At 45.3% G+C, this 23,735-nt stretch overlaps 1 protein-coding gene across 6 annotated transcripts in view; it reads left to right on the forward strand.

Annotated features, from left to right (window-relative positions):
- klhl29 (kelch like family member 29) overlaps positions 1-23,735 on the forward strand; it is a 529,985-nt gene that overhangs the window by 300,611 nt on the left and 205,639 nt on the right. For all 6 annotated transcript variants that reach the window (XM_078541558.1, XM_078541553.1, XM_078541555.1 and 3 more), the window contains exon 3: positions 14,731-14,878. In XM_078541558.1, the coding sequence (XP_078397684.1) occupies positions 14,731-14,878 (148 nt within the window). The remainder of the gene's footprint in view (positions 1-14,730; positions 14,879-23,735) is intronic.

The following is a 23,735-nucleotide window of genomic DNA, read 5'->3' on the forward strand; positions in this document are numbered from 1 at the left end:
GAGATTTGCTGCAGTTGTCATGATAAATTCGTAATTTGAAATTTGCCCCTCCCAAACCTCTTCAAGTAAGAAAATTATCTCAACAGACAGTTTGTGGGTGACAAGGTTTTTCCAACTAGATATTGGCGCAAACAGCAGCAGATGAGCTCTACAACAAGTCACCCACCTTGAACAGAGTGATCAGTGAGAGGACTATCAAGGTCTTCAAGGGGCCCCTTTAAACACCTTGTCCAGAGATAAGGGGGTGCCCACTGCTGTATGCTCTAACTCATGTATTCCACATTGAAATAGACAGCTGCACCCACAGAATTTCACCATCCAAAAGGATCTGAATTTGGACTTTGCTGGGAAGGTGACTGTGGCTGCATTTGAAGGCAAAAATACATGAGAGAGAGCATCATAATGATTGCCACTCAGAGGACTCACCTGAATTTTTTCAGTCAAGCCTGGTCTCCATTCCTGCCAGTCCATTCTGGCAATGGCACTACCAAGGAACATTGCTAGTATGAACAAAGCCATTTCATGGAGAACAATGGGAGCCATCATTTCAGACCAGCCTGACTGGGCATCAGATGCTGGTAAGCTATAATACCAAGTAGGTTCTCTGCATACACAGCCCATAGAGTGGCTTCAAAATATTCACTTTCTCTCAGGCCAATTTAAAGTTATATTCCCTGGGTTTTCGATGGATGCGCAAGGATCTTTCCCATAGGTAACCACACTAGAATGGCCCAGTAGAGAGGAAAATCTGACTTGAGTGGCTCCATGGAGGGTCCTAACAAAACCATAGCAGAAAATTCTCAAAGTACTTTAATTTTCCCTACAAAATGGAATTCACTTTAAACAACAAGTGCTCCTCCAGACTTTAACATACTTCTGCAAAATTCAACTTTGTAGCACCCAGATTTCAGCTGCAAAATGGTATCTGCGCTGCATGTGGTGCAGCCCATGCCGGACACCATTTTGATGAAGATATTAACGCATATGTTAAGAGTATCCACTGGAAACATGTAGAGTAGGCAGATTCTGACATCAGTTATTGTGTAAAGCTGACTTTTTAAATTCTTTCATGGAATGTGGGCATCGCTGGCAAGGCCAGCATTTGTTGCCCATCCCTAACTGCCTTTGAACTGAACATTTTAGAGGGCAGTTAAGAGTCAACCACATTGCTGTGGGTCTGAAGTCACATGTTAATTGGCAATTTGGGAATTTGGGTCTTCAGGGAGCAGTTCTCTTATCTCAACTTCCGAGGAAGAGTGTGGTTGTGGCAGCTTCATTTTATGGAGTTGTTCATTGAAAACTGCCACTTCTTGCAGGTTGTTTTATTCTTGGATGGGATGTGGGCAAGGCTAGCATTTGTTGCCCATCCCTAATTATCCTTGAACTGAGTGACTTGCTAGGCTATTTCAGTTAAGAGTCAACCACATTGCTGTGGATCAAGAGTCACATATAAGCCAGATCAGGTAAGGATGGCTGATTTCCTTCCCTAATGGGCAATCGATGAAAGCAATGGTGACCATGAAACTGAGACTAGCTTTCAATTCCAGATTTTTTTATTACTTCAATTTAAATTCCACCAGGGATTTGAACCCATGTCCCCAGAGGATTACTAGTCCAGTGACATTATCACTACACCAACATCTCCACTGATAGGTAGACCTGTAACCTTACAGTAAGGCAACGTTTGGTACTGCCGGTGGATTTGAAGGTGACCATAGCCATGAACTCTTCGTGTTGATTTGTTCCATGCTGGAATAGATGACATCTCTAACATTTCTCAGTTTGCTGTCCACTGCCATATAAGAGAGGTCACTGACACTCTTCATGCCAGGAGGGGGTGTACATTGAATTCTCTTTGGCCAGAGAGAAGCAGGCAGACTGAGGTTGTCACTTTTCTAAGCAAGCAGACTTCCCCATGGGCCAGGGTGCTATTGACTGCACACCTAACTTTTTGGGCACTGCAGAGAGGTACCACAACTGCAAAAAGTCCCACCTCCCGAATGTGTCGTTTATGTGCGAGCATGCTCAGTGTCACAAATAAGAAGTTCATAAGATTATGTTTTGGCACTGTCTCTTTACTTTTAAGGTAAAATGGAGGAATGAAGGGGGCCATGTGAACTGCTTTGAGTTCTGCCTGACAACAATTTTGGGTAGCTTGGTTGCAATGGGGGCAAGAGGGGCCCTAGTCAAGAGACTTGCTGAGAAGGTGCAATATGTTCACCCCTGTGGACAATGGCAAGAGCATCTGTGCTGGACTGTGGGTAGACTGTTAATCTCCAAGTCTCAGTAGTAAAAATCCAGCCCTAGTTTCAAAGTCTCACAAGGAGGTGTTATGAATGGCAAGCGTTATAAATGGTTATACTTTAAACTGTCTATTTAATTCCACGATAGAATGGAATTGGGGGTCTAGAGGATAGCTAATTAGCATTTCTACCTGGATACAAGGTGCATGGTGATTAATGTTACCTTGGTAATGGGCTTTGAGAGGGGAAGATTCCATAGAAAGCCATTGCGGTATAGGGTTACAGGGTATCCAAAGCTATCTCACAGACCCAAGTCAGTTTGCCAGAATCTGAAAGAGAGGGAGCAGGAAAATAGAGGCAGCCAGTCTTGAACTTGAAACAGAAAATGCTGTTGTTCACCATGTACAATGCATGGTGGGAGCTTGTGCTCAGATTGAACAGACCAAGTTCGTGGATTTAAAGGAGGTTGGAAGATTCACCCAGCTTGGGCTAGAGAGAAAAAGTCCCCAGTGTAACCCTCACAGTGAAAATCAGTTCTGGGATTACAAGTTACCAGGCTGGGAAAGAAAAAGGAAGCAGGCTAACAGGAGCAGAGAATAGCTTTGGACTGCTTCCAGAAGAATAAAATGTCCACATAGGGACTGGGTAAAATGTAACCATAGCAGGGGATTGTCAGTTTTTTCTGTAATTTAAAGTACAATTTGTCTACTAAATATGATGAGTTAATTTTGCTTTTGGTTTGTTACAATAAAAGTCGTAAAACCTGATTTCTTGTCGGGAATGTGGCGGTTCAAGAAGGCAGTTCGCCACCACCTTCTCGAGGGCAATTAGGAATGGGCAATAAATACTGGTCTAGCCAGTGACACCTACATCCCGTAAAATGAATTTTTTTTTAAATGAACCTCTCAGTCACTGGAAATTCAAATATGTTTTTAAAATTTAGTGGTCTCTATGGGGATCATAACATTGGCACATCATGAAGGTGAATGGCCAGTATCCTGGCACCAGAGATGATGCCTTTATTCTGCTATGCCATCAAGTTTTGAGCCATTTTGTCAAGCAAGAGGGTGACCACTGACCATCTGGCTCGTGACTCTGGTGTGCAACCCAAGCGCACATATATAACATCATATAACAATAACCATCCTGCCACACACAATATCACCGAGAACAACATTAGTTAGAACACCAATTCTGCTGCCTGGACCACTCTAGAGAAACCCTGTAGTACTCTCCAGAGCATGCATCACAGTTTGGCATGGTCAGCTGCAACTTGCACAACCTCGCCATCATGAGGGCACAGGCTATGTCACCAGATACAGGGCAAGCAGCTGAGGAGATAGAGGAGGAGATGGAGGCAACCAACACATCCCCTTTCCAGCTGGGCTGTCCATGATTGACTCATCCAACTACGGTACCAGTGATCACAGCTGTAATTCCCCAAAAATACAGCAGTTCCACACCTTACCTTCCTTCGGTTACTACCTGTCACATCATCCTCTTGGGCACAATGATGAAATAAAAGCCACCAACCTAAGCCAGCTTTCTCAAACAAGCTATCCAATATTCCATACAAAAATCAACTCAACACAATGTATATTCCTTTTGTGCCTGTTTTCCGTGTGCTTTTGTCTGAGCTGGTGCTTCTATGCAGTGCTACATCAGTAGTTGTAAGATGGTTTGTGGATGGCTGCTGACTGTCAGTGGGGAAGACTGCAGATGGCCCTGAAGGCCTGCCTTTGAATTGCACCACCTTGACATTAGTGACAGCAGTCTGGGCTAGCTCGCAGACAGGCAGCACCAAGGGTACTGGTGGAGCAGCAGTGGTGGGAAGGCAAATTCTGTCACTCTGAGAGTGGCCATCACTTCTGAGCTGGTAAGAATGGGCTCCAAATTCTGCACAATGCCCTCTGTCAAATTGGTGCTAAACTCCTCCATGCTCCTTGATGTGACAGCAGAATTTCTGGCAGGCCTGCCAATGCACCAGGCATTTTATTATGCATGCTGTATCAACCTTTTTCTATATGTCACCCTGTCAAAGTCCTCATCTGAGTTCTCTATAGCAAAACTTGTGTGTGACTTCACCTTTTGGAGAGTTGACATTTACCCGACCCTCTCCCTCTAGCCCGGTTGCAGGCTACTCATGTCTGGTGACTCAGCACATGCAGATCCCTCCTCTATGTTACCCTCTAGAATTCATGCAGTGCCAGCACCTGAGCTGGTGGCTGCTACTGTGAAATCCAGTAATGGCGTTTCGTCATCCTAAGTCTCTTCTTCCTCTTGCATTTCACATTCCTCTACTACTGCCTGGTCAGGTGGCCATTTTTGGATATCTGAAAGAAAAAAAAGCAGAGTTTGGGTAAGGGAAAGGGGAGATGCATATTTACACCATCATCACCTTGCGAACCAAAAGAAGTTGTTGGATGAGGAGAAAGTGGGATATGAGAAGGATAAGGTAAGAATGCAGAGTCATCTTCAATCCTTTCAGTCCTTCCATTGACCATGGCCTCAGTCATGGTTGCTCCACTGGTGGTGAGCACCATCTCTTCCATTATGGTGAGGACAGACAGCCATACCTATCTCCAGCAGCTCAATGCTGCTGCCTTCAGTAATGTGGCACCTTATCCATCAAGAGAAAGTGTGTCATTGAGTGTGGCGCAATGTGTTTGGGTGATGTGATGGTCATGGTTGAATAGCTGGTAGCATGTGCAAGCTGTGAGATTTGGATGTGAGGCTTACAGCAGTATTGAGTGTATGAGCATGATGAAGATTGTTGATAGGTGAGTGATTGAGGTTGTTGTATTGAGCAGTGTGTGAGGCTAGTAGTGCAGTTGGTGGAATGTGGCATTTGAAAATATGTTCACCAACTTTGACCTTCGTGTGATATCGTTGAATTTCTTGTGGAACTGTATCCAGTTCCTCAGGGCAACACTCCTGGCATTGACCTGCATGACTTTTTGCTGCCATTGCCATTTCAGAGTCTGTCTGAAGGGCCTGCTGGCCCCCTGTGGAGAGAGGACCTCTCTTTTCCTGACCACCTCCTGCACCTAAGTCTCCAGTGATGCATCGGAGACCCTTAGAATGCACTCTGCCATACGTTTCACTTGTGATGAAATCTGTAATAACCTTGCTGAGTTCGGAGGACGGGAACTCTGATTCCCAACAAATATCAGGCCTTTTACACATGCGCTGGCTGGGAACTGGCTGTACATGCGCAGTCGGGTTTTTTGTGTTCTTCAGGCCAAGGACTGGCCCTATGTGCCTGCACAGAAGGAAGAAAGAAGAATGGGGTGAAAGGGCAGGTCAAATGGCCTGGTATGGAGTGCCATTATTGAGTGCATGTCCCAGGGAGCAGGATACAGGAGGTGGACAGGGAGAGGTCCAAAACCAGAAAGGGGGACAGGGAGTGGTCCCAAAAGGAAGTTCCAGGTAAGGGTCAGAGACAGTGACAGAAATAGGTCCTTTAACTTAAAAGAAAGGAGCAGAGAAATAGGCTTCAAATTAAAGAAAGAGCTGCAGGGAGCAGACTTTAAACAAAGTGGGCACACGAGAAGCCCTGAAGATCTGAGAAAGCAGCCAAAGGTTGTTACAGGCCGTTGGGGCAAAGGTACCCCTTTAGAGCAGGGGTGTCTGCTTGGCACAGCCAAAGATCTGAAATTGTGCTTGGAAGGTGAAGCTTGAATATATCTGGAGATCCAGGAGAAAAGAAACTCGGAAGGCAAGACTGAAACCCTAAGAGATGGGCTATTGTTGAGGATGTCCGAGTGGGAGTGACTTTTGGAGAGAATTCCAAGGCAAGATCTTCAAAGGTGGAGATTGGAAACCTTCATGAGAAGACAAAGTTTCAGTGAGATTGTTGGCTCACAATGTGATAAATGTCTGGGTTGGTTGTTGAGAAACCCATGGAATCTGGCTTAGCCACATTTATCATCTATTGAGTAGTGTGGCGTGTCTGACCACAGTTCGCCTGTTAATTCACATGTACCTCATACTTACCCTGCATGTTAGAGTATAAGATAGATATTGTATATTGTTTTACCCGTCTGAACTTGTAAAGATTATTTTTGTTTATTCAAAACCCGTGGAATTTTGTGACTTTATTCACTTAGTAAGCATCTTGAATCTCAAACCTTATCTACTTTGAACAAAATGTTATTGGTCCCTAACTGGATCTCCTCCCAAAACCTTGGGGTCTGGCCAAGGCTCATAACACATTCCTTTCACATGCCCAAGTCACTTCTGCAATGAATTCCAGCACCTACTCCAGCCAAAATGCACCACTTTAAGAGATCGCAGGCTAGTTGTGTTAGACCATTGATATTTTTGCACCCCCTACTCAGGCCTGCAGCCTCTTAATGTGTTTAACTCTGGCTGCACACTGAAATCGTGTAAATGAAGTTTGCACACTGCCTGTATCAACAAAAGGGCATAGGGTAATCGCGTCTTGCAATTCTTGTGCCAGTTTTCGGACCTGATTCAATTTTCCCCCAGTGGCTCTGGAAATCTGTCCAGGTGTCTATTAGGTGTTGCCTGAGACACAGGACTGTTATTTTGTCCTATTTTATATTGTGATTATGTAATCAAAACCACTGCTGAAATCAGGGGAAATCTTCTATAAGTTTTATCAGCAGCAGTGCTATGGGAATCTGAAGCAGCAATCACCTCCAAAGTTGATGGATTCTGTTCCTGTGATGGCAGCTTCATTTTTGCTTTGAATATAAGCATAAGGGCTGCTGATGCCAAAGGAGAGGGGGCAAAATCATTGCTGTCATTATGCTGAGCAGCTCATGGTTCCTGCTCCTCTCAATGTAGGCGGTTCAATTAACTCTGGTTGATAAGTAGAGGTATGCTTGAAGCAACTAGGGAATTGTTGCTGTTAATGAAAAAATGGGGAAGTTGCTGCACCAAACAAAACTGCTCATTTAAAAAAGATTCTAGAACGGCTGCTGTTTTACAAGCCATGGAGTTATGCAGACATGCATCTATTTTGGAAGACTTAGGTTTCCTTTCACTCCATCATTCTATTATGATGAGGAAATTCTGTACAGGTGGGTGATAATGAATCTGCTTCACAAATAGCTGTGCCGTGGGAACAGCAATGCTTGTCATGTAAATGATGTGATCTTAAAAAAATTGGGACTCAAATTCAGAACAGCAGGACTAATAGTTTAAAGTAATTCTACAACATAAAATGGTCATTTAGACACTTTTGGATTGCTGCAGGGAGAGCAAGGCTGAAGCTATGACTTCTGAGCAATAATTTATCCTTTTGGCTACACACTAGGGAGTCACTGTTCCTAGGAAATGACCCTGGGTCTTTCTTCAGAAAGTTTGGGTCCTTAGCACTGTAGTCTAAGGGTCTGACACATAAAGGGTTAGCGTGGGACTGAGTACAGTCCCACCCACTCAGTTATGTAAGTGAACACATGACCTGTTCCTATGGCTCAGTGTAATGTTGGACAGAGCCGTGTGTAGAAGCAAGCACGGAGACAGCTCCTAGCTTGGACCTTTACCTTATCTATGTATACAGGAAGGTTGCGGGGCCTTTGTCTTAGCAGATGATCCATCTCCTTCTGGCCAGCCTGGGTTATTAAATACAGATGGCCTTTGTATTGCTCTCTTCAAAGTTGGGTTGTAGAGTCCATAGGGGTAATTAGTGTCTCCTCAGAGATAACAAGGTATGAGTTTTCCTAAAACCGCCAAGTGGCTTCTTTTGTATAGGGGCCACAGACAGACACAGTTACAGCCATGTTTAAGGTCTTTGTTCAATTTTTAAAAATTTAGGAATAGCGATGAGCATATCCATATACATTAATAAAAAATATATAGTGTGAGGTCTTACTCCTTCACATCCTAAGACTACAAGTACCTTAAGAACTACTGAGCTATGCCCAACACCTTACAACAGGCACCATCTGGAATCAGCAGTTCATTTCCTTCATTCTGTAGTGTGCTGTCAGTGGCAGAAGTGCTGCATGCCTACTGCTGACAACATGCTAAACCTAGGAAAGTGTCTTCTATCTTGCTTCCATCTCCGGGTGACTTGCAGTATGTCTGGGACTTGTGGTCTAGCCATATGATTGAAGTTTAGAAGACCAATAATCAGACTATCTATCCACACTTGGCTTTCATACTCGCCACAGAGTAAATATGGATGACTTGAAAATTTTGACATTGGTTTATTTATTTATATTTTTCTAAACACTGATGCTGGCTGCATGCTAATGTAGTTTCACGTGCTCCCTTTGTGAGTTGGTTAGAGCAAGCTCGCTTACTGCAAAGAGAAATTTCTCTGATACATTGGTTGGGGTAAATTCCTGGCCCTAGGCACATGTGGCTGATAGTCAGACCTAAAAATATATATTTTTTAAGTAAATTAAAATAAACTATGCTAAGTGCTGCTTCCGTATTTACCAAGCTTATGTGAGAAAATACAATCAAAATATATTGAGCAGCATGCTACTTCTTTTAAAGCGCAGGGCAGTGCTTAAATTTTGCAATGGTCACATGTTAGCAGTTTATCTCAATTTTCATAACCCATTTCATTCTTCATGGATAAGATAGAAAATGGAGCATGGTTACCATATGCTTTAAGATCACCTTATATTTTAAGTATAGGAGACTGCAGTTTTGGTCATTCTCCCCCAACATGGTGACAGCCACCTCTAAAGCAGTGCGAATATAATGAATCTTGTAATAATGCTCCTGAGGAAAATTAAGTAGCAACGACTTAATCATTTAGTAGCAAGCAAACAGCAATTGGCCTTGTATATTTTATGAAAATAATTCACAATGAGAGTTTGCAATACTCAGTTCTTCCACCTCTGAATAAGACTTCATTCACTTTCAAGCATTCCTCAATTTTGGAATAAGATGGATATGGAGTACTTACTGTTACTCTGTTTTCATTATTGAAATGCTAGGTGATAAGGCATACTTTCGAAGCATGTGCAACACTTACTACATATTATGTAAATAATTTACATTTTGATACATGTAATACATGCGAATGGGCCTGCCTCTATAATTTGGGACAGAGTATACATCTGCAGCTAGAGGTCAGTAGGAGCCACACTCTGCCCAACTTTTGGTAGTGGTGAGAGACATTGAAATTTATAGCATTATACAGCAGACTCTACCAGATCCACCTCCTGACTTTGTGCTGTGCCATTTTTCTGGATGAAGTGTCCTCTTATTCTTCCAGAATAATGGGAATTGCTCTGAATGTGACAGTATGAGTGACTTAGGCATATAGATTTTGCCTGTGGCCTGAACCACTGAGGGCTGCCTTTATCAGTCAAAGATTACAAAGGGAAAAAAGAAATTGTACCAAATATGTTGCTCTTGCAGTCATAATGAAATATTTGGTGCAGGGGGAGGGACCTGATTATGGAAAAAAGCTACCGTCCTCTGTACACCACTACATAAGCAAAATCACCTATGACTTACAGACAAATTTCCTGAAGGATTTCAGGCCTGTTAAAGTCAGCAATGCACTGTCCCCAGGGACGTTGTAGTTTCACAAGGAGGCAGCCATCAAGAGTTCCTGTCAGTTCTGTTGAATTGTGCAGAGGTCACAGGTGCATTTTGTGGTGTGATTTGTATATTTTTAATAAATACGTTTCTTAGCCTCACATGATTTCTTGTTACCACTTAAAACAGCCACATGGTATGGAATCCATATCTTCAAATAACATCTTTGAAATTACCACTTTACAATTTTCCCATCTTAAGCATTTGCCAACTGAAGCTAATGCAGCAGTACTCTATAATCAGTGTACACAGCGTCCTATGATGATCTGTAAAAATCTCAGTTTTTAAGACAATGTGGCCCATTCCTGCTCCTGGGCCCAGCCATGAACGGTGGTGGACAATTAAACAACTCATTGGAGGAGGACACTCCACAAATATCCCCATCCTCAATGATGGGGGAGCCCAGTACATCAGTGCAAAAGATAAGGCTGAAGCATTCACAACAATCATCAGGCAGAAGTGCCAAGTGGGTGATCCACCTTGGCCTCCTCTGGAGGTCCCCAGCATCACAGATGCCAGTCTTCAGCCAATTCGATTCACTCCATGTGATATCAAGAAACAGCTGAAGGCTCTGGATACTGCAAAGGCTGTGGGCCCTGACAATAGTCTGGCAATAGTACTGAAGACTTATGCTCCAGAACTTGGCATGCCGCTAGCCAAGCTGTCCATTACAGCTACAACACTGGCATCTACCGGCTATGTGGAAAATTGCCCAGGTATGTCCTGTAGACAAAAAGCATAGCAAATCCAACCCGGCTAATTACCGCCCCATCAGTCTACTCACGATCATCAGTAAAGTGATGGAAGGGATCATCAACAGTGCTATCAAGCAGTGTTTGCAAAGCAATAACCTGCTCACTGACACTCAGTTTGGGTTCTGCCAGGATCACTCAGGTTCTGACCTCATTACAGCCTTGGTTCAAACATGCACAAAAGAATTGAACTCCCGAGGTGAGGTGAGAGTGACTGCCCTTGACAACAAGGCCACATTTGACTGAGTGTGGCATCAAGGAGCCCCAGCAAAACTGGAGTCAATGGGAATCAGGGGGAAAACTCTTCACTGGTTGGAGTCATATCTAGCACAAAGGAATACAGTTGTGGTTGTTGGAGGTCAATCATCTCAGTCCCAGGGCATCACTGCAGAAGCTCCTCAGGGTAGTGTCCTAGGCTCAACCATCTTCAGCTGCTTCATCAATGACTTTCCTTCCATCATAAGGTCAGAAGTGGGGATGTTTGCTGATGATTGCACAGTGTTCAGCACCATTCGCGACTCCTCAGATACTGAAGCAGTCCATGTCCACATGCAGCAAGACCTGGACAATATCCAGGCTTGGGCTGATAAGTGGTAAGTAACATTCGCGCCACACAAGTGCCAGGCAATGACCATCTCCAACAAGAGAGAATCTAACCATCACCCCTTGACATTCAATGGCATTACCATTGCTCAATCCCCCACTATCAACATCCTGGGGGTTACCATTCACCAGCCATATAAATACTGTGGCTACAAGAGCAGCTCAGAGGCTAGGAATCCTGCGACGAGCAACTCACCTCCTCACTCCCCAAAGCCTGTGTCAGATCTAAGCTCTGCAGTCCTGCCACATCCAGCCGTGAATGATGGTGGACAATTAAACAACTCACTGGAGGAAGTGGCTCCACAAATATCTCCATCCTCAATGATGGAGGAGCTCAGCACAGCAATGCAAAAGATAAGGCTGAAGCATTCGCAATAATCTTCAGCCAGAAGTGCCAAGTGGATGATCCATCTCTGGCTTCTCTGGAGGTCCCCAGTATCACAGATGCCAGTCTTCAGCCAATTCGATTCACTCCATGTGATATCAAGAAACGTCTGAAGGCACTGGATATTTCAAAGGCTATGGGCTCCAACAATAGTCCAGCAATAGTACTGAAGACTTGTCCTCCAGAACTTGCCACGCCCCTGGCCAAGCTGTTCCAGTACAGCTACAACACTGGCATCTACCCGGCAATGTGAAAACTTGCCCAGGTATGTCCTGTAGACAAAAGCAGGACAAATCCAACCCGGCCATTTACCGCCCCATCAGTCTACTCTCAATCATCTGTAAAGTGATGGAAGGGACCATCAACAGTGCTATCAAGTGGCACTTGCTGAGTAATAACCTGCTCACTGACGCCCAGTTTTGGTTCTGCCAGGGCCACTCAGCTCCTGGCCTCACTACAGCCTTAGTTGAAACATGGACAAAAGAGCTGAACTCCCAAGGTGAGGTGACAGTGACTGCCCTTGACATCAAGGCAGCGTTTGACCGTGTGTGGCATCAAGAAGCCCTAGCAAAACTGGAGTCAAAGGGAATCAGGGGGAAACTCTCTGCTGGTTGGAGTCATACCTAGCACAAAGGAAGATGGTTGTGATTGTTGGAGATCAGTCATCTCAGCTCCAGGACATCACTGCAGGAGTTCCTCAAGGTAGTGTCCTTGGTCCAGCCATCTTCAGCTGCTTCATCAATGACCTTCCTTCCATCATGAGGTCAGAAGTGAGGATGTTCGCTGATGATTGCACAATGTTCTGCACCATTCGCGACTCCTTAGATACTGAAGCAGTCCATGTCCAAATGCAGCAAGACCTGGACAATATCCAGGCTTGGGCTGACGAGTGGTAAGTAACATTCACACCACACAAGTGCCAGGCAATGACAATCTCCAACAAGAGAGAATCCAATCATTGCCCCTTGATGTTCAATGGCATTATCATCACTGAATCCCCCACAATCGATATCCTGGGGGTTACCATTGACCAGAACTTGAACTGGACTAGCCATATAAATACTGTGGCACAGTAGCAGCAGTGTGTACCATGTACAAGATGCACTGCAGGAATTCACCAAGGCTCCTTAAGCAGCACCTTCCAAACCCATGACCACTACCATCTAGAAGGACAAGGGCAGCAGATAGATGGGAGCACCACCACCTGGAAGTTCCCCTCCAAGCCGCTCACCATCCTGACTTGGAAATATATCGCCGTTCCTTCACTGTCACTGGGTCAAAATCCTGGAACTCCCTCCCTAACAGCACTATGGGTGTATCTACACCACAGGGACCGCAGTGGTTCAAGAAGGCAGCTCACCACCACCTTCTTGAGGGCAATTAGGGATGGGCAATAAATTATGGCCTAGCCAACGACACCCACATCCCGTAAATTAATTTTAAAAAACCACCCCTAAAATTCTTGGGCCTTTACTTGAACAGCTACTAGTGATCCCTTTTAAAAATTGCTAACTGAGCCTCTCAATACATTGCCCATTCCTATCTGAAAATTACAAGCCAGCTCTACATGCAACTCTTAATTGTATATTTAAGTAGACTCCCATCCTAAACAGGAGAATGTGCTACTTGCCCATTTATAGTCCAGACCAACCTGAAGATTGAATCAGGTGGACATTGGTCATCAACAAGGTAGCCATGGTTCCACCCTATGATTCTCAATTGTCGACTGTTCGTTTTTCAGGCAAGAAATAGTGGCTGTCAATTGAAACTTGCTCCCTGTGTGTTTCTCATGAAATTTCTTTAAGCGAAAAAGCACCACAATGAAGCAAGGCACTGGTAATTTTTTTTTAAGATCCATGGAACATAGTCATCAAATCTGTATATGCCTCCAAATTGGCTCATATCTCAGAGTTTGAGTTGGGATGGTCTCTAGTGCCATTTTGGAGATTGAGCGTTCACCTGGTTTACAATACAAATGGAAATGCAATGAAAATACATTTGTGTAATAACCCAGTGTTCTGAATTGTGAATGAGGTTGCCCTTTATAAATATACAATAAGTTGCCGGGCACATTGCCAACTCCTGCTGAACTCTTGTTTTGTTCATTTTTTACCTTTGTTTTGTCATCGCTCAACAGTTGCCTTGATTCTGATCTAGTTTCTCTCAACTGTTGCCATATTGACTCAAATAATAAAATGCTGCATTAAATAATTAAAACTTCTCTTGCTATAATCTAGTACAAGTAGTTCTAGAAATTCTCCTAATAAATATCCCACAGCTGCATTTTACCTGTGTTTTAGTTCAATACCTGCAATAAATTATTTAATGTTTCTGTAAATGACTTGTAGATGTTTGAATGCTTTCGGCTATTCTTTATCACCAGTGCTGCTATTTATTAGTATATCTTCAGTATCTAGAGTATATATTCCAGAAAGATTACTTAAGACAAGATCATTTAAAACTGAAGTGTAGCATTATTACTTCCTTACTCTGGTAACTACCGGTGTTTTTTAATAAAATCATATATTGTGGGATGTTTATTATTACAGTGTGAGAATGCATTCAAAAATACTTGCCACTGCTCATTTACATTTTTGTTTGGCATGAAGAGGAATTATGGCATAGTGAAAATATTTATCTTCACCTATGATTCCCTGCTGAGTTCAACCAATTTTACTTTGCTGACTCCCTCAAAATCCATCTGCTGAGTTTATTACACACTTGGGACTGCATTCTGGTTGTTACCGTAGAAAATATATTCTGGAAATTTCCAGGTCATTTTTTTTTTCCTTTACAGAACAAAAAGCTTAAGAACTGGCTTGCAGCTTAGGCTTTTGTTGGCAAAAATTGGACTTTTAAACAAAATCAAATGTTGGATCAAAGTTGTGTATCTCAGCCTTCAGAAAGTCAGAGACTGTAAACAGTTAACCAAAGAACACAGTGGACTCAATAGTTCTAAAAAGGTCACCTTGCCAAAAGACTAGTGTAATTCATTTCGACATTCAATTTATTTATGTGAAATAGCATATTTGGAAGTATTAATTCAAACTGTACAATAGTGGAATAGAACAGAGTACACAGTAGGTTTTGAAATGTATTGTCAAACATTTCCAAAGAGAGTCTAGGCAAGGATGGTTTTGTGTGATGTATATTATCATACACAATGTCTAAATTTTCTAAATAAAATTCTATATTTTTGTCTTCCCAAATGTAGCCTTCAAGCATTTCTAAGATTGACAGTCAGACACAAGGACAAATGCTCAGTAAAAGTGTGAGGTGGGGACAAACTCCTATCAATCAGTCAACTCCCTGGGACACAGATGAACCTCCATCCAAGCAAATGAGAGAAATAGAAAATGCTGGTATGTGTTTTTTTTTGCTTAAACCGAGGAGAAAGCACAAATTCCTCTTTTTTTCAATAATGAAGTAATTGAGTGGTTCTCTCAAAAGTATGAAACAATAAACAGATCTTGTGTTGATTAAATAGCAAAGCTGCAGGCTGAGACCATTTTTAATCAAAGCACAGTGCTGTTTATTGCCGTAACATTCTGAGCAAGAAAATGGCTGAGGCTGTTCCACTCAAAAGTTGTATAAAATATTCAAAGCTGGAGGTTTCAATTCAACTAACAGGTAATAGTCCTAATTAAACATTGTCATTAATGTGAGGGCTATTCTGAAAAGTAGTCACTAACCCAAGCATGATTTATTTGGGTGCTGATTAGCAGTTGTACCCTTTTGTTTGCAATTTATAATTAAAAATGGAGTCTTTTTCCAAGGCACTGTCTCAATTTATGGCAACTAGTAAACAAACAATGTGGGCAAGAGTTCCCAATCGTTTTTCAATGCAATTCACAAGAAATCAACCAAATCAACACAAAAGACTATGGGTGAAAGAGTCCGTGCCCATTGGCATCAGGTGTGTTCGGCAGCGTGAGCAGACAATATGGCGAAAAGGCCAAAGATCGGTTCCACGACATCGTGAAACCAGTTTACGAGCGTCCACTTCACCCGTTGTGATGTTGGGCCGCGTTTCCCGCCATCGGACATCGGGAACCTCATTGTAATACATCTGCATATCATTATAAGCCCAGCTCGCTGGAATTGTCTCCCCGCCCTGCTGGATCATCCAACCACATCAGTGTGATTGCACACCAACGTGTTTCACAACAACATATAAAAAGCATGCACTTGGCGGGCTGCACTTTGAGGGGAACTCAGAGGTGAGTGCACAGTAATGTTGCGGAGCGCTCGCGTGGGTCGCCTATTGGACTTGAAGATTGAGGCAACTTGGTTGGGGGGGGCAAGGGCTGCCCAGCAGTTGAGGTGACCTTTTTTTGCGGGGAGGCAAGGACTGCCCTGCGGTTGAGGCGACTTGGGGGCAGGGAGCAAGGGCTGCCCTGCAGTTGAAGGTAGCACACAAGCACGTGCAAGGTGGGCGGGACAGGTGAGGGAAGCAGCCACACATTAGGGAAACCTTGTATAAACCATTCTTCTGCAGCTGAGACAGTTCAGGCGCAGTCACATTGATATAATTGGAGTTGGCCTCTAGCTTCTTGGCCCACTCAAACGATGCAGAGGGATCAAAGAGCCACCAAGTATTCCAGAGCTTTTCATCCTCGGGCACAGACTGCAAACTAATGAGTGTTTTAGTGCACTGCAGAACAGTTGGACGACTGGGTGAGTTGTATAATCCCCTTGCTAAAGCTGGCCGTGGAGCAGTCACTGCTGGAGGCACTCACAGCCCCTTGCAATGTCATCATCCTGGTTTGGACCAGTCTCCCCCATGGTTCACGCTAACAGTGCAGCCTTGCAGTATGGGTTAGGAGAATGCCTGCACCTGAGCTGAGAGCACAGCATGTAGTCCAGTGGACAAAGCTGCCGCCAATCGGTCAGGTGGAGTGGGGCGGAGGAAGGTGGGGTTTCGGGCAGCCATGCAGCGCACTAAGCTCTAGCCATCCAAGAGGTGGCCAGCACACTCCGGGATGCGTAAGGGGCCTTCAGACTTAATCGAGAGAGGTTCTTAGTACACCATGCTAACCCACGCATCTCTCTCTTTCATCCTGCAAGAGGTGTACATCAGGATCATGGAGCCTGGTGACCTAGCTGTATGCCTCGTAATTTACAGAGAGCAAAGACGACTGAGAAGAGAGTGACTGAGGCACCTAGCTGTGCAGTGAGAGGAGCAGCACCCTCTGGAAGAAGGGGCAGTTGGGGCTCAAGCACACACTGCCAAAGAGCCACAGCAAGCTATCGATGATCGGCACCTAGCTAGACACAGGGTCCTTGGTCGCCACCTTTCATTCCTGCAGATGACCGAGAATCAGCGTCGCTAAAGACTACACATGTCTAGGGAAGTGGTCGGTCACATCCGACAGCTACTGCAGGATTTGGTGCCATTGGGACATGTCGGGCATCCACTGCCAGTGGCCATGAAAATGACTGTGGTGCTCAATTTCTACACCAGTGGCTCCTTTCAGGGCCCCACAGGCTTCCTCTGTGGGATATCACAAGCCTCTATGCACAAATGCATCCATGAGGTCACAGATGCCAACTTTGCGAGTGCACACAACTTTGTGCATTTCGCCTGGGACCAGGACAGCCAGGATGCAAGAGCGATTGGATTTGCCCAGATCTCAGGTTCCCACAGGTGTGGTGCCATCAACTGCACTCACAAGGCACTCAGATCTCCATCACAATGCGCAGTCAACTATGTCAACCGCAAGGGCTTCCATTCGCTGAATGTGCGACCACCACAAACGCATCCTGCAGGTCTGCGCACGGTTTCCAGGGAGTGTGCAAGACTCCTATATTCTCAGTCAGTCACAGATCCCTAAAGCCTTCCAGGGTCCACAGAAGCTGCAGGGATGGCTCCTTGGGGACAAGGGCTACCCACATGGCCGTGGCTGATGACACCCATGCGGCGGCCTCAGACTGCAGCTGAGTGAAGGTATAATGAGGCTCATGCTGCAGCTCGAAACTTGGTGGAGCAAACCATCAGGATGCTGAAAATGAGGTTCTGGTGCCTGGACCAGTCTGGTGATACCCTGCAATACAGTCCGCAGATGATGTCACACTTTGTCGTTGTCTGCTGCGCCCTTTACAACCTGGCATTGCAAAAGGGAAAGGAGCTGGCTGAGGAGGAGATGGAGCTCTCCTCCAATGAGGAGGATGCTGACAGGGATGAAGGTGAAGAGATCCTCGAAGGCGATGATGATGGGGATGAGGCCTTCACATTGGCCTGATGAGGGAGGCGCTCGGGAGGCCCTCACAGCTGCTAGATTTGTGGAGAATGATGACGACATGCAGTGAGGAGATGCTATAGATCCTCACATTGCATCTATGAATCTTTGACTCCAGTCTGGCTTATGGTAATGCACATACCCTCTGTGATAATGCTCCTGTCATGGAGACGCAGTGGAGGCCCTAATAGTCACTCGATTGCAGGAGGATGATGACGACATGCAATGAGGAGACACCATAATCTTCACATAGCCTCTGAGAATGTCTGACTCCTGTCTGGCCGACAGCAGCTCACTTGTGCCCTGTGATCAGGGTCATATCATAGAGATGCAGCCAGGAAACTTTAAGAGCATCTGATCCTTTGTCTGACTTTAGCACCTGACCCTTTCAGGAGCTCAGTGTCATTGGTCACAGATGGGGGCCACAGCCCCACCTTAAAGGTGCTGAGAGCACACAGAGAGAATGATGGAACTCTGTGGCGCCTGCCCACTAAATTCTGGCAGCAATGACCAGCACCACTGAGGTGCAGGCATCAGTAATGTTTCCGGGGGTGTGAGGCCGGACCATTACTTTGGTCTGAAGGTTGCACAAAGCACAGGGAAGAGGCCCTACATTGAGATACCTGCCTTTATCTTCTGAAGAAAGTTTCACATCTGAAAGACACGAACAATGCACATCAGACAAGGAGCCATAGGCAGGGAGTCATTCTTGTGAGTTTATTGATAATAGTGAATATTATGTACACCCGTGCCCAGGCTGTGGAACTACATCTTCTTAACCTTCCTAACCCTGCCGCTACGCCTTGGTGCTTCCTGGCCATTCACAGTGGAGATGGAGGCAGCTTACTGACTGCGGCACCCTGTCTGTGATGACTGTGGCGGGCGTCCTCTGGAGGGCCACGACCTGGAGACCCCCGGCCTGCTTTCGGGATTCTGCTGTGTGGCAGTGGCACCCTCCTGGACCTGTGGAGCTGGAGCTGCTGACGTCACAGGAAGCGGGGACCCAGATGGGCCGGACGCTCCCTGAGTCACCTGGGTGGTTGGCCCCTGAGGGTACACCTGCTGATCCCACCCCCCCCATGGGCACCCAAGGGCCCCTGGCCGACTCTGTGAGCGGAAGGGGTAGCTGGAGTGACATCAAGCTGCCCCATACCCCTCTTGCGAACACACAGTTGGAGGTCAACTATGGCCTCAGTGTAGGACCGATGTACTGGACCAAGGTCTCCATGGCGGCTGCCATTGTTGACCTCGTTGCGTTGGCATGCCGGCGCTATCACCTCAGCCTGAATATAGATGGACTCCTCCATCGTGCCTTGCAATCTAAAGAGTGCAGCGGACATCCCTTCCTGATGTTCCCAAGCTTGCCTTTGCAGCTCCAGCAACCTTGACATGACCGAGTGCAGAGGCTCGTCATCTGACTTGGACTCAGCAAATTTCTGGCCTCCAGTAGTCCTCCAAGTGCCGAACACCTGAGAAGTCTCTGCCACCACCTGCTGCGGATCAGACAGTGTGATGTGCTCGCCAGATTATGATCCCGATCTACTGTACAGCTAGGTCCCACTGAGGTGTGTGTCTCTGCATTGGTGGAGGGTGTGGGTAAGTGCTGTGACGGGACTTCAAGGAGGGTGCCTCCAGATCCTCTTCAGAGGTTTTTTTGGGACTTGATTGGGGGACCTGGGTCATGGACTCTGTCGGCTGTTTCCCAGATATGCCTGCGGAAGCAAGGAAAGATAATTTGTGCATGGCAGTGGCCTGTGAAACAGGACACATCACTCACAGCATGGTTGTCTGATGGATGTTGCACTGTTGGATCCTCACTTGGTAGAGCACCGCTGACCTCACTGTCAGCGCAGGCATGGTCCAGATCATCGCTGACCTTCTGGATAGCCCTGTTTTCAAAGTCCACGAGGACCTTGATTTCAGGCATTCCTCTATCGGCCTGCGACATCTCCCTCTTGTTGTGTGCCAGCTTGTCCTGCATGAGTAGAGATGGAGAGGGTGCAAGCAGGATGCCTTCCTGGCCAGATGATAAGTATGCCTGGCCTGTGTGGGTGGGGACTGGTCAATGGACAGGATGAGGACTGTGAAGGTGTGTGGGAAAGAGTGAATGGTGATGTCCCTTGAACTGGCAGTGAGTGAGGGCCCTGTGAATGTGTGATGGGTTTGTGAATTTGAGAGTGATGAGAAGAGTAACTACCCTGGTGGAATGGAGGAGAGCATTCATCCTCTTGCAGCACTGGGTGACTGTCCTCTTTTGAAGGGCGCTGGCACTGACCACCGCTGCTACTGCCTCCCAAGCCAGATTAGTGAGGTTGCCGCCCATCCTGCGGCCAGAGCGGGGTTAGAGAACATCACGGCGAGCCTCCACTGTGTCCAAAGGATGCTCAAGGGACATATTGTTGATCCTGGGGGCTGCAGTCTTTTTGCCTTTCAGGGCTACGTCTTCTTTGAAGCAGTTGTGGGCTGGAAGCACTGAGATGTGTGCATGTGGCTGCACTTTAAATATGGCGCCCAACGTGCATGGCGGGCGAATGAGTGCCCACCCACTATGGAAAAGGCAGTGTTTCCTGGGAATGCACAATTAATACAGCGGGTTTGGGATGATATGGCGTGAAAAGCCGCCATTGTGGCTGGCGGGTAAAACGTTGCTTTACCCACCCACTTCTGCACTTCGTGCAAATCTGGGATGATTCCTCCGAATACAATTTTAAGAGCAAATTATATCAGTGCAAGTCATTGAAACATAGGAAGTATGAGCAGCCATTCAGCCCCTCGAGCCTTCTCTGCGATTTAACTAGATCATGGCTGATCTGCTACCTCAATGCGATATTCCTGCATTAACCCCATATATCTTTGATATCTTTAATATCTAGAAATCAATCGATCTCTGTCTTGAATATATTCAATGACTGAGCCTCCACAGCCCTCTGGGGTCGAGAATTCCAAAAATTCACCTTCCACTGAGTGAAGAAATTCCTCCTCATCTCAGCCCTTTCTGAGACTGTATCCCCTGGTTCTAGACACCCTAGTTCTAGACAACACCTCCCACACCCACCTCTCACCCCTCCCCCTCCTCCCAAGACCAACCCCCCCCCCCGCCCCAGCCAGGAAAAAGTTGAGTTTTCACAATCTTTTGCGCTGGTTTAAAAAACATTGCTCTACAACTGCCTCCCCATAAAATCGGTCAGGCTACCAGATAAAATGAATCACCAGAGGAAGTTTACACTAATTGCACCCATTGCAGACCTTCCAGGAGGCTCTTAAAATTAAGTTGTATTTTCAGGCGCAAGGACAGTAATTCACATCTTTCTTTTGCTTTTATTTACATTTTCACCTTAGTAAGAAACTGACTACAGTATACCTATATAAGTAGTAAATGGTAGTGTACAGCTTTTTAAACGTGGTTTCCAGTTATTTACAATTCACACAATGACTAAAAATGCCAGCTTTTCTTGTGGGAAACCGGTTTGGAGCTCGATTGATAAATTTGGACCAGGTTACCACTCTTAGATATGTCAAGGAATATTTTTAATGCAAATTTCCTTTTGAAAGGATTGCATTCTATAACACTGCCCAGTTGCACCGGTTGATGGTAGATTTTATGGCTGTGATAAGGAAATTAATTTGAGCAGAAAGTTGAACAAAAAACATTCTTCTGATAACTAGTGCAATTTTCAACACAATTCGTGTTTAGATCACATATTACGCCTAAAGAGGAAACTCCAGTCCCTTGCATTTATTTAATGTTCTTAATGTAATAAAACATCCTAACCCTCTGGACATATGTGGAAATGGGCACTTTTTTTTTACTCATTCATGGGATGTGGGCTTCGCTGGCTGGGCCAGCATTTATTGCCCATCCCTAGTTGCCCTTGAGAAGGTGGTGGTGAGCTGCCTTCTTGAATCGCTGCAGTCCATGTGGTGTGGGTACACCCAGAGTGCTGTTAGGAAGCGAGTTTCAGGATTTTGACCCAGCGACAGTGAAGGAACAGTGTTATATTTCAAAGTCAGGACATTAAGTGACTTGGAGGGGGAATTCTAGGTGGCGGTGCTCCCATCTATCTGCTGCCCTTGTCCTTCTAGATGGTAGTGGTCATGGGTTTGGAAGGTGTTGTAGAAGGAACCTTGATAAGTTACTGCAGTGTATCTTGTAGATGGTACACACTGAGCACTAATGGAGGAAGAGTTGGATAAGGTCACTGTTCTCATTTCTTGAAACACATGGACGAAGAGGAGGGTTCTGAGAGAAGGGAAGAGAGATGACCTGGCTGAGGATGTTTAGGCAAACCAGTCTAGAGTTTAGTGCTGATGGCTCAACAACTGAAGGTGGTGCAAAGAAAAGGAGTAATGCAAAGGAGGGCAGGTGAAGAAGAAAAGGAGAGGTCATACTGGAAGTCTGGAGATGACAGGCAAGGTCATGGAGGGACATCTGCAAGAATTTTGGCAGACAAATTAGGGAATGGTAAGTCAGTGGGGGTTGGCAAGTATAGGAATATAACATACAGTGAGGTATGGTAGAGTTGTGGTGAAGTTGCAGTTCATACAAAGGAAAACTTAGTAGACCAGCAAGGCCAACTGTAGAAAATACAGACGAGATTGCATTTGCTGATCTGCTGATAATTACATTCTGAATGTAGCTAGCAGAATAGATGAAGGAGAACTAGTGGGTGTGGTATATTTGGATTTTCAGAAAGCTTTTGATAAAGTCCCACCTAAGAGGTTAATGTGTAAAATTAAAGCACATGCGATTGAGGTAATATATTGGTGTGGTTTGAGAATTGGTTAGCAGACAGGAAACAGAGAGTAGGAATAAATGGGTCCTTTTTGGAGTGGCAGGCAGTGACCAGTGGGGCACCACAGAGATCAGTGCTTGGGCCCCAGCTATTCACAATGTATATTAATGATTTGGATATGGGAACCAAATGTAATATTTCCAAGTTTGCTGAGGACGCAAAACTTGGTGGGAATGTGAGCGATGACGACGGTGTTAAGAAGCTTCAAGGCAATTTAGACAGGTTGAGTCAGTGGGCAAATACATGGCAGATGCAGTATAACGTGGATAAGTATGAAATTATCCACTTCTATAGGAAAAACCGAAAAACAGAGTATTATTTAAATGGTGATAGATTGGGAAATGTTGATGTACAAAGGGACCTGGGTGTCCCTGTACACCAATCACTGAAAGCAAGCATGCAAGTACAGCAAGCAGTTAAGAGGGCAAATGATATATTGGCCTTCATTGTGAGAGGACTTGAGCACAGGAGCAAAGATGTCTTACTGCAGCTGTACAGGGCCTTGGTGAGATCGCACCTGGAGTATTGTGTGCAGTTTTGGTCTCCATACCTAAGAAAGGATATACTTGCCCTAGAGGGAGTGCAGCAAAGGTTTACCAGGCTGATTCCTGGGATGGCGGGATTGTCATATGAGAAGAAATTTGGCCGACTAGGCCTGTATCCACTGGAGTTTAGAAGAATGAGAGATCTCATTGAAACATATAAAATTCTAGCAGAGATGGACAGACTGGATGCAGGGATGACATTTCCTCTGGCTGGGGAGTCTAGAAAAAGGGCTCACAGTCTCCTGTTACGGAGTAGGCCATTTAGCACTGAGATGAGGAGAAACGTCTTCTCTCAGAGGGTGGTGAACCTGTGGAATTCTCAGCCACAGAAGACTGTGGAGGCCAAATCACTGAATATATTTAAGAAGGAAACAGATAGATTTCTAGATTCTAAAGGCATCAAGGGGTATGGGGAGAGCGCAGGAGTATGGCATTGAGATAGACGATCAGCCATGATCATATTGAATGGCAGAGCAGGCTCGCAGGGCTGAATGACCTACTCCTCCTATTTTCTATGTTTCTTTGATTGTTACCGCTCTTGAAGGAAAGCTGTTGAGCAACAAAGCCTTATAACAATACCTTCATGTGCAAAAAATGAAAATAATATCAGCAGTTTTAAAAGAAAAACATTGCACTGCACTT

This window comes from Cetorhinus maximus, chromosome 5 (genome assembly GCF_964194155.1).
Source record: "Cetorhinus maximus chromosome 5, sCetMax3.hap1.1, whole genome shotgun sequence".
Taxonomy (NCBI): domain Eukaryota; kingdom Metazoa; phylum Chordata; class Chondrichthyes; order Lamniformes; family Cetorhinidae; genus Cetorhinus; species Cetorhinus maximus.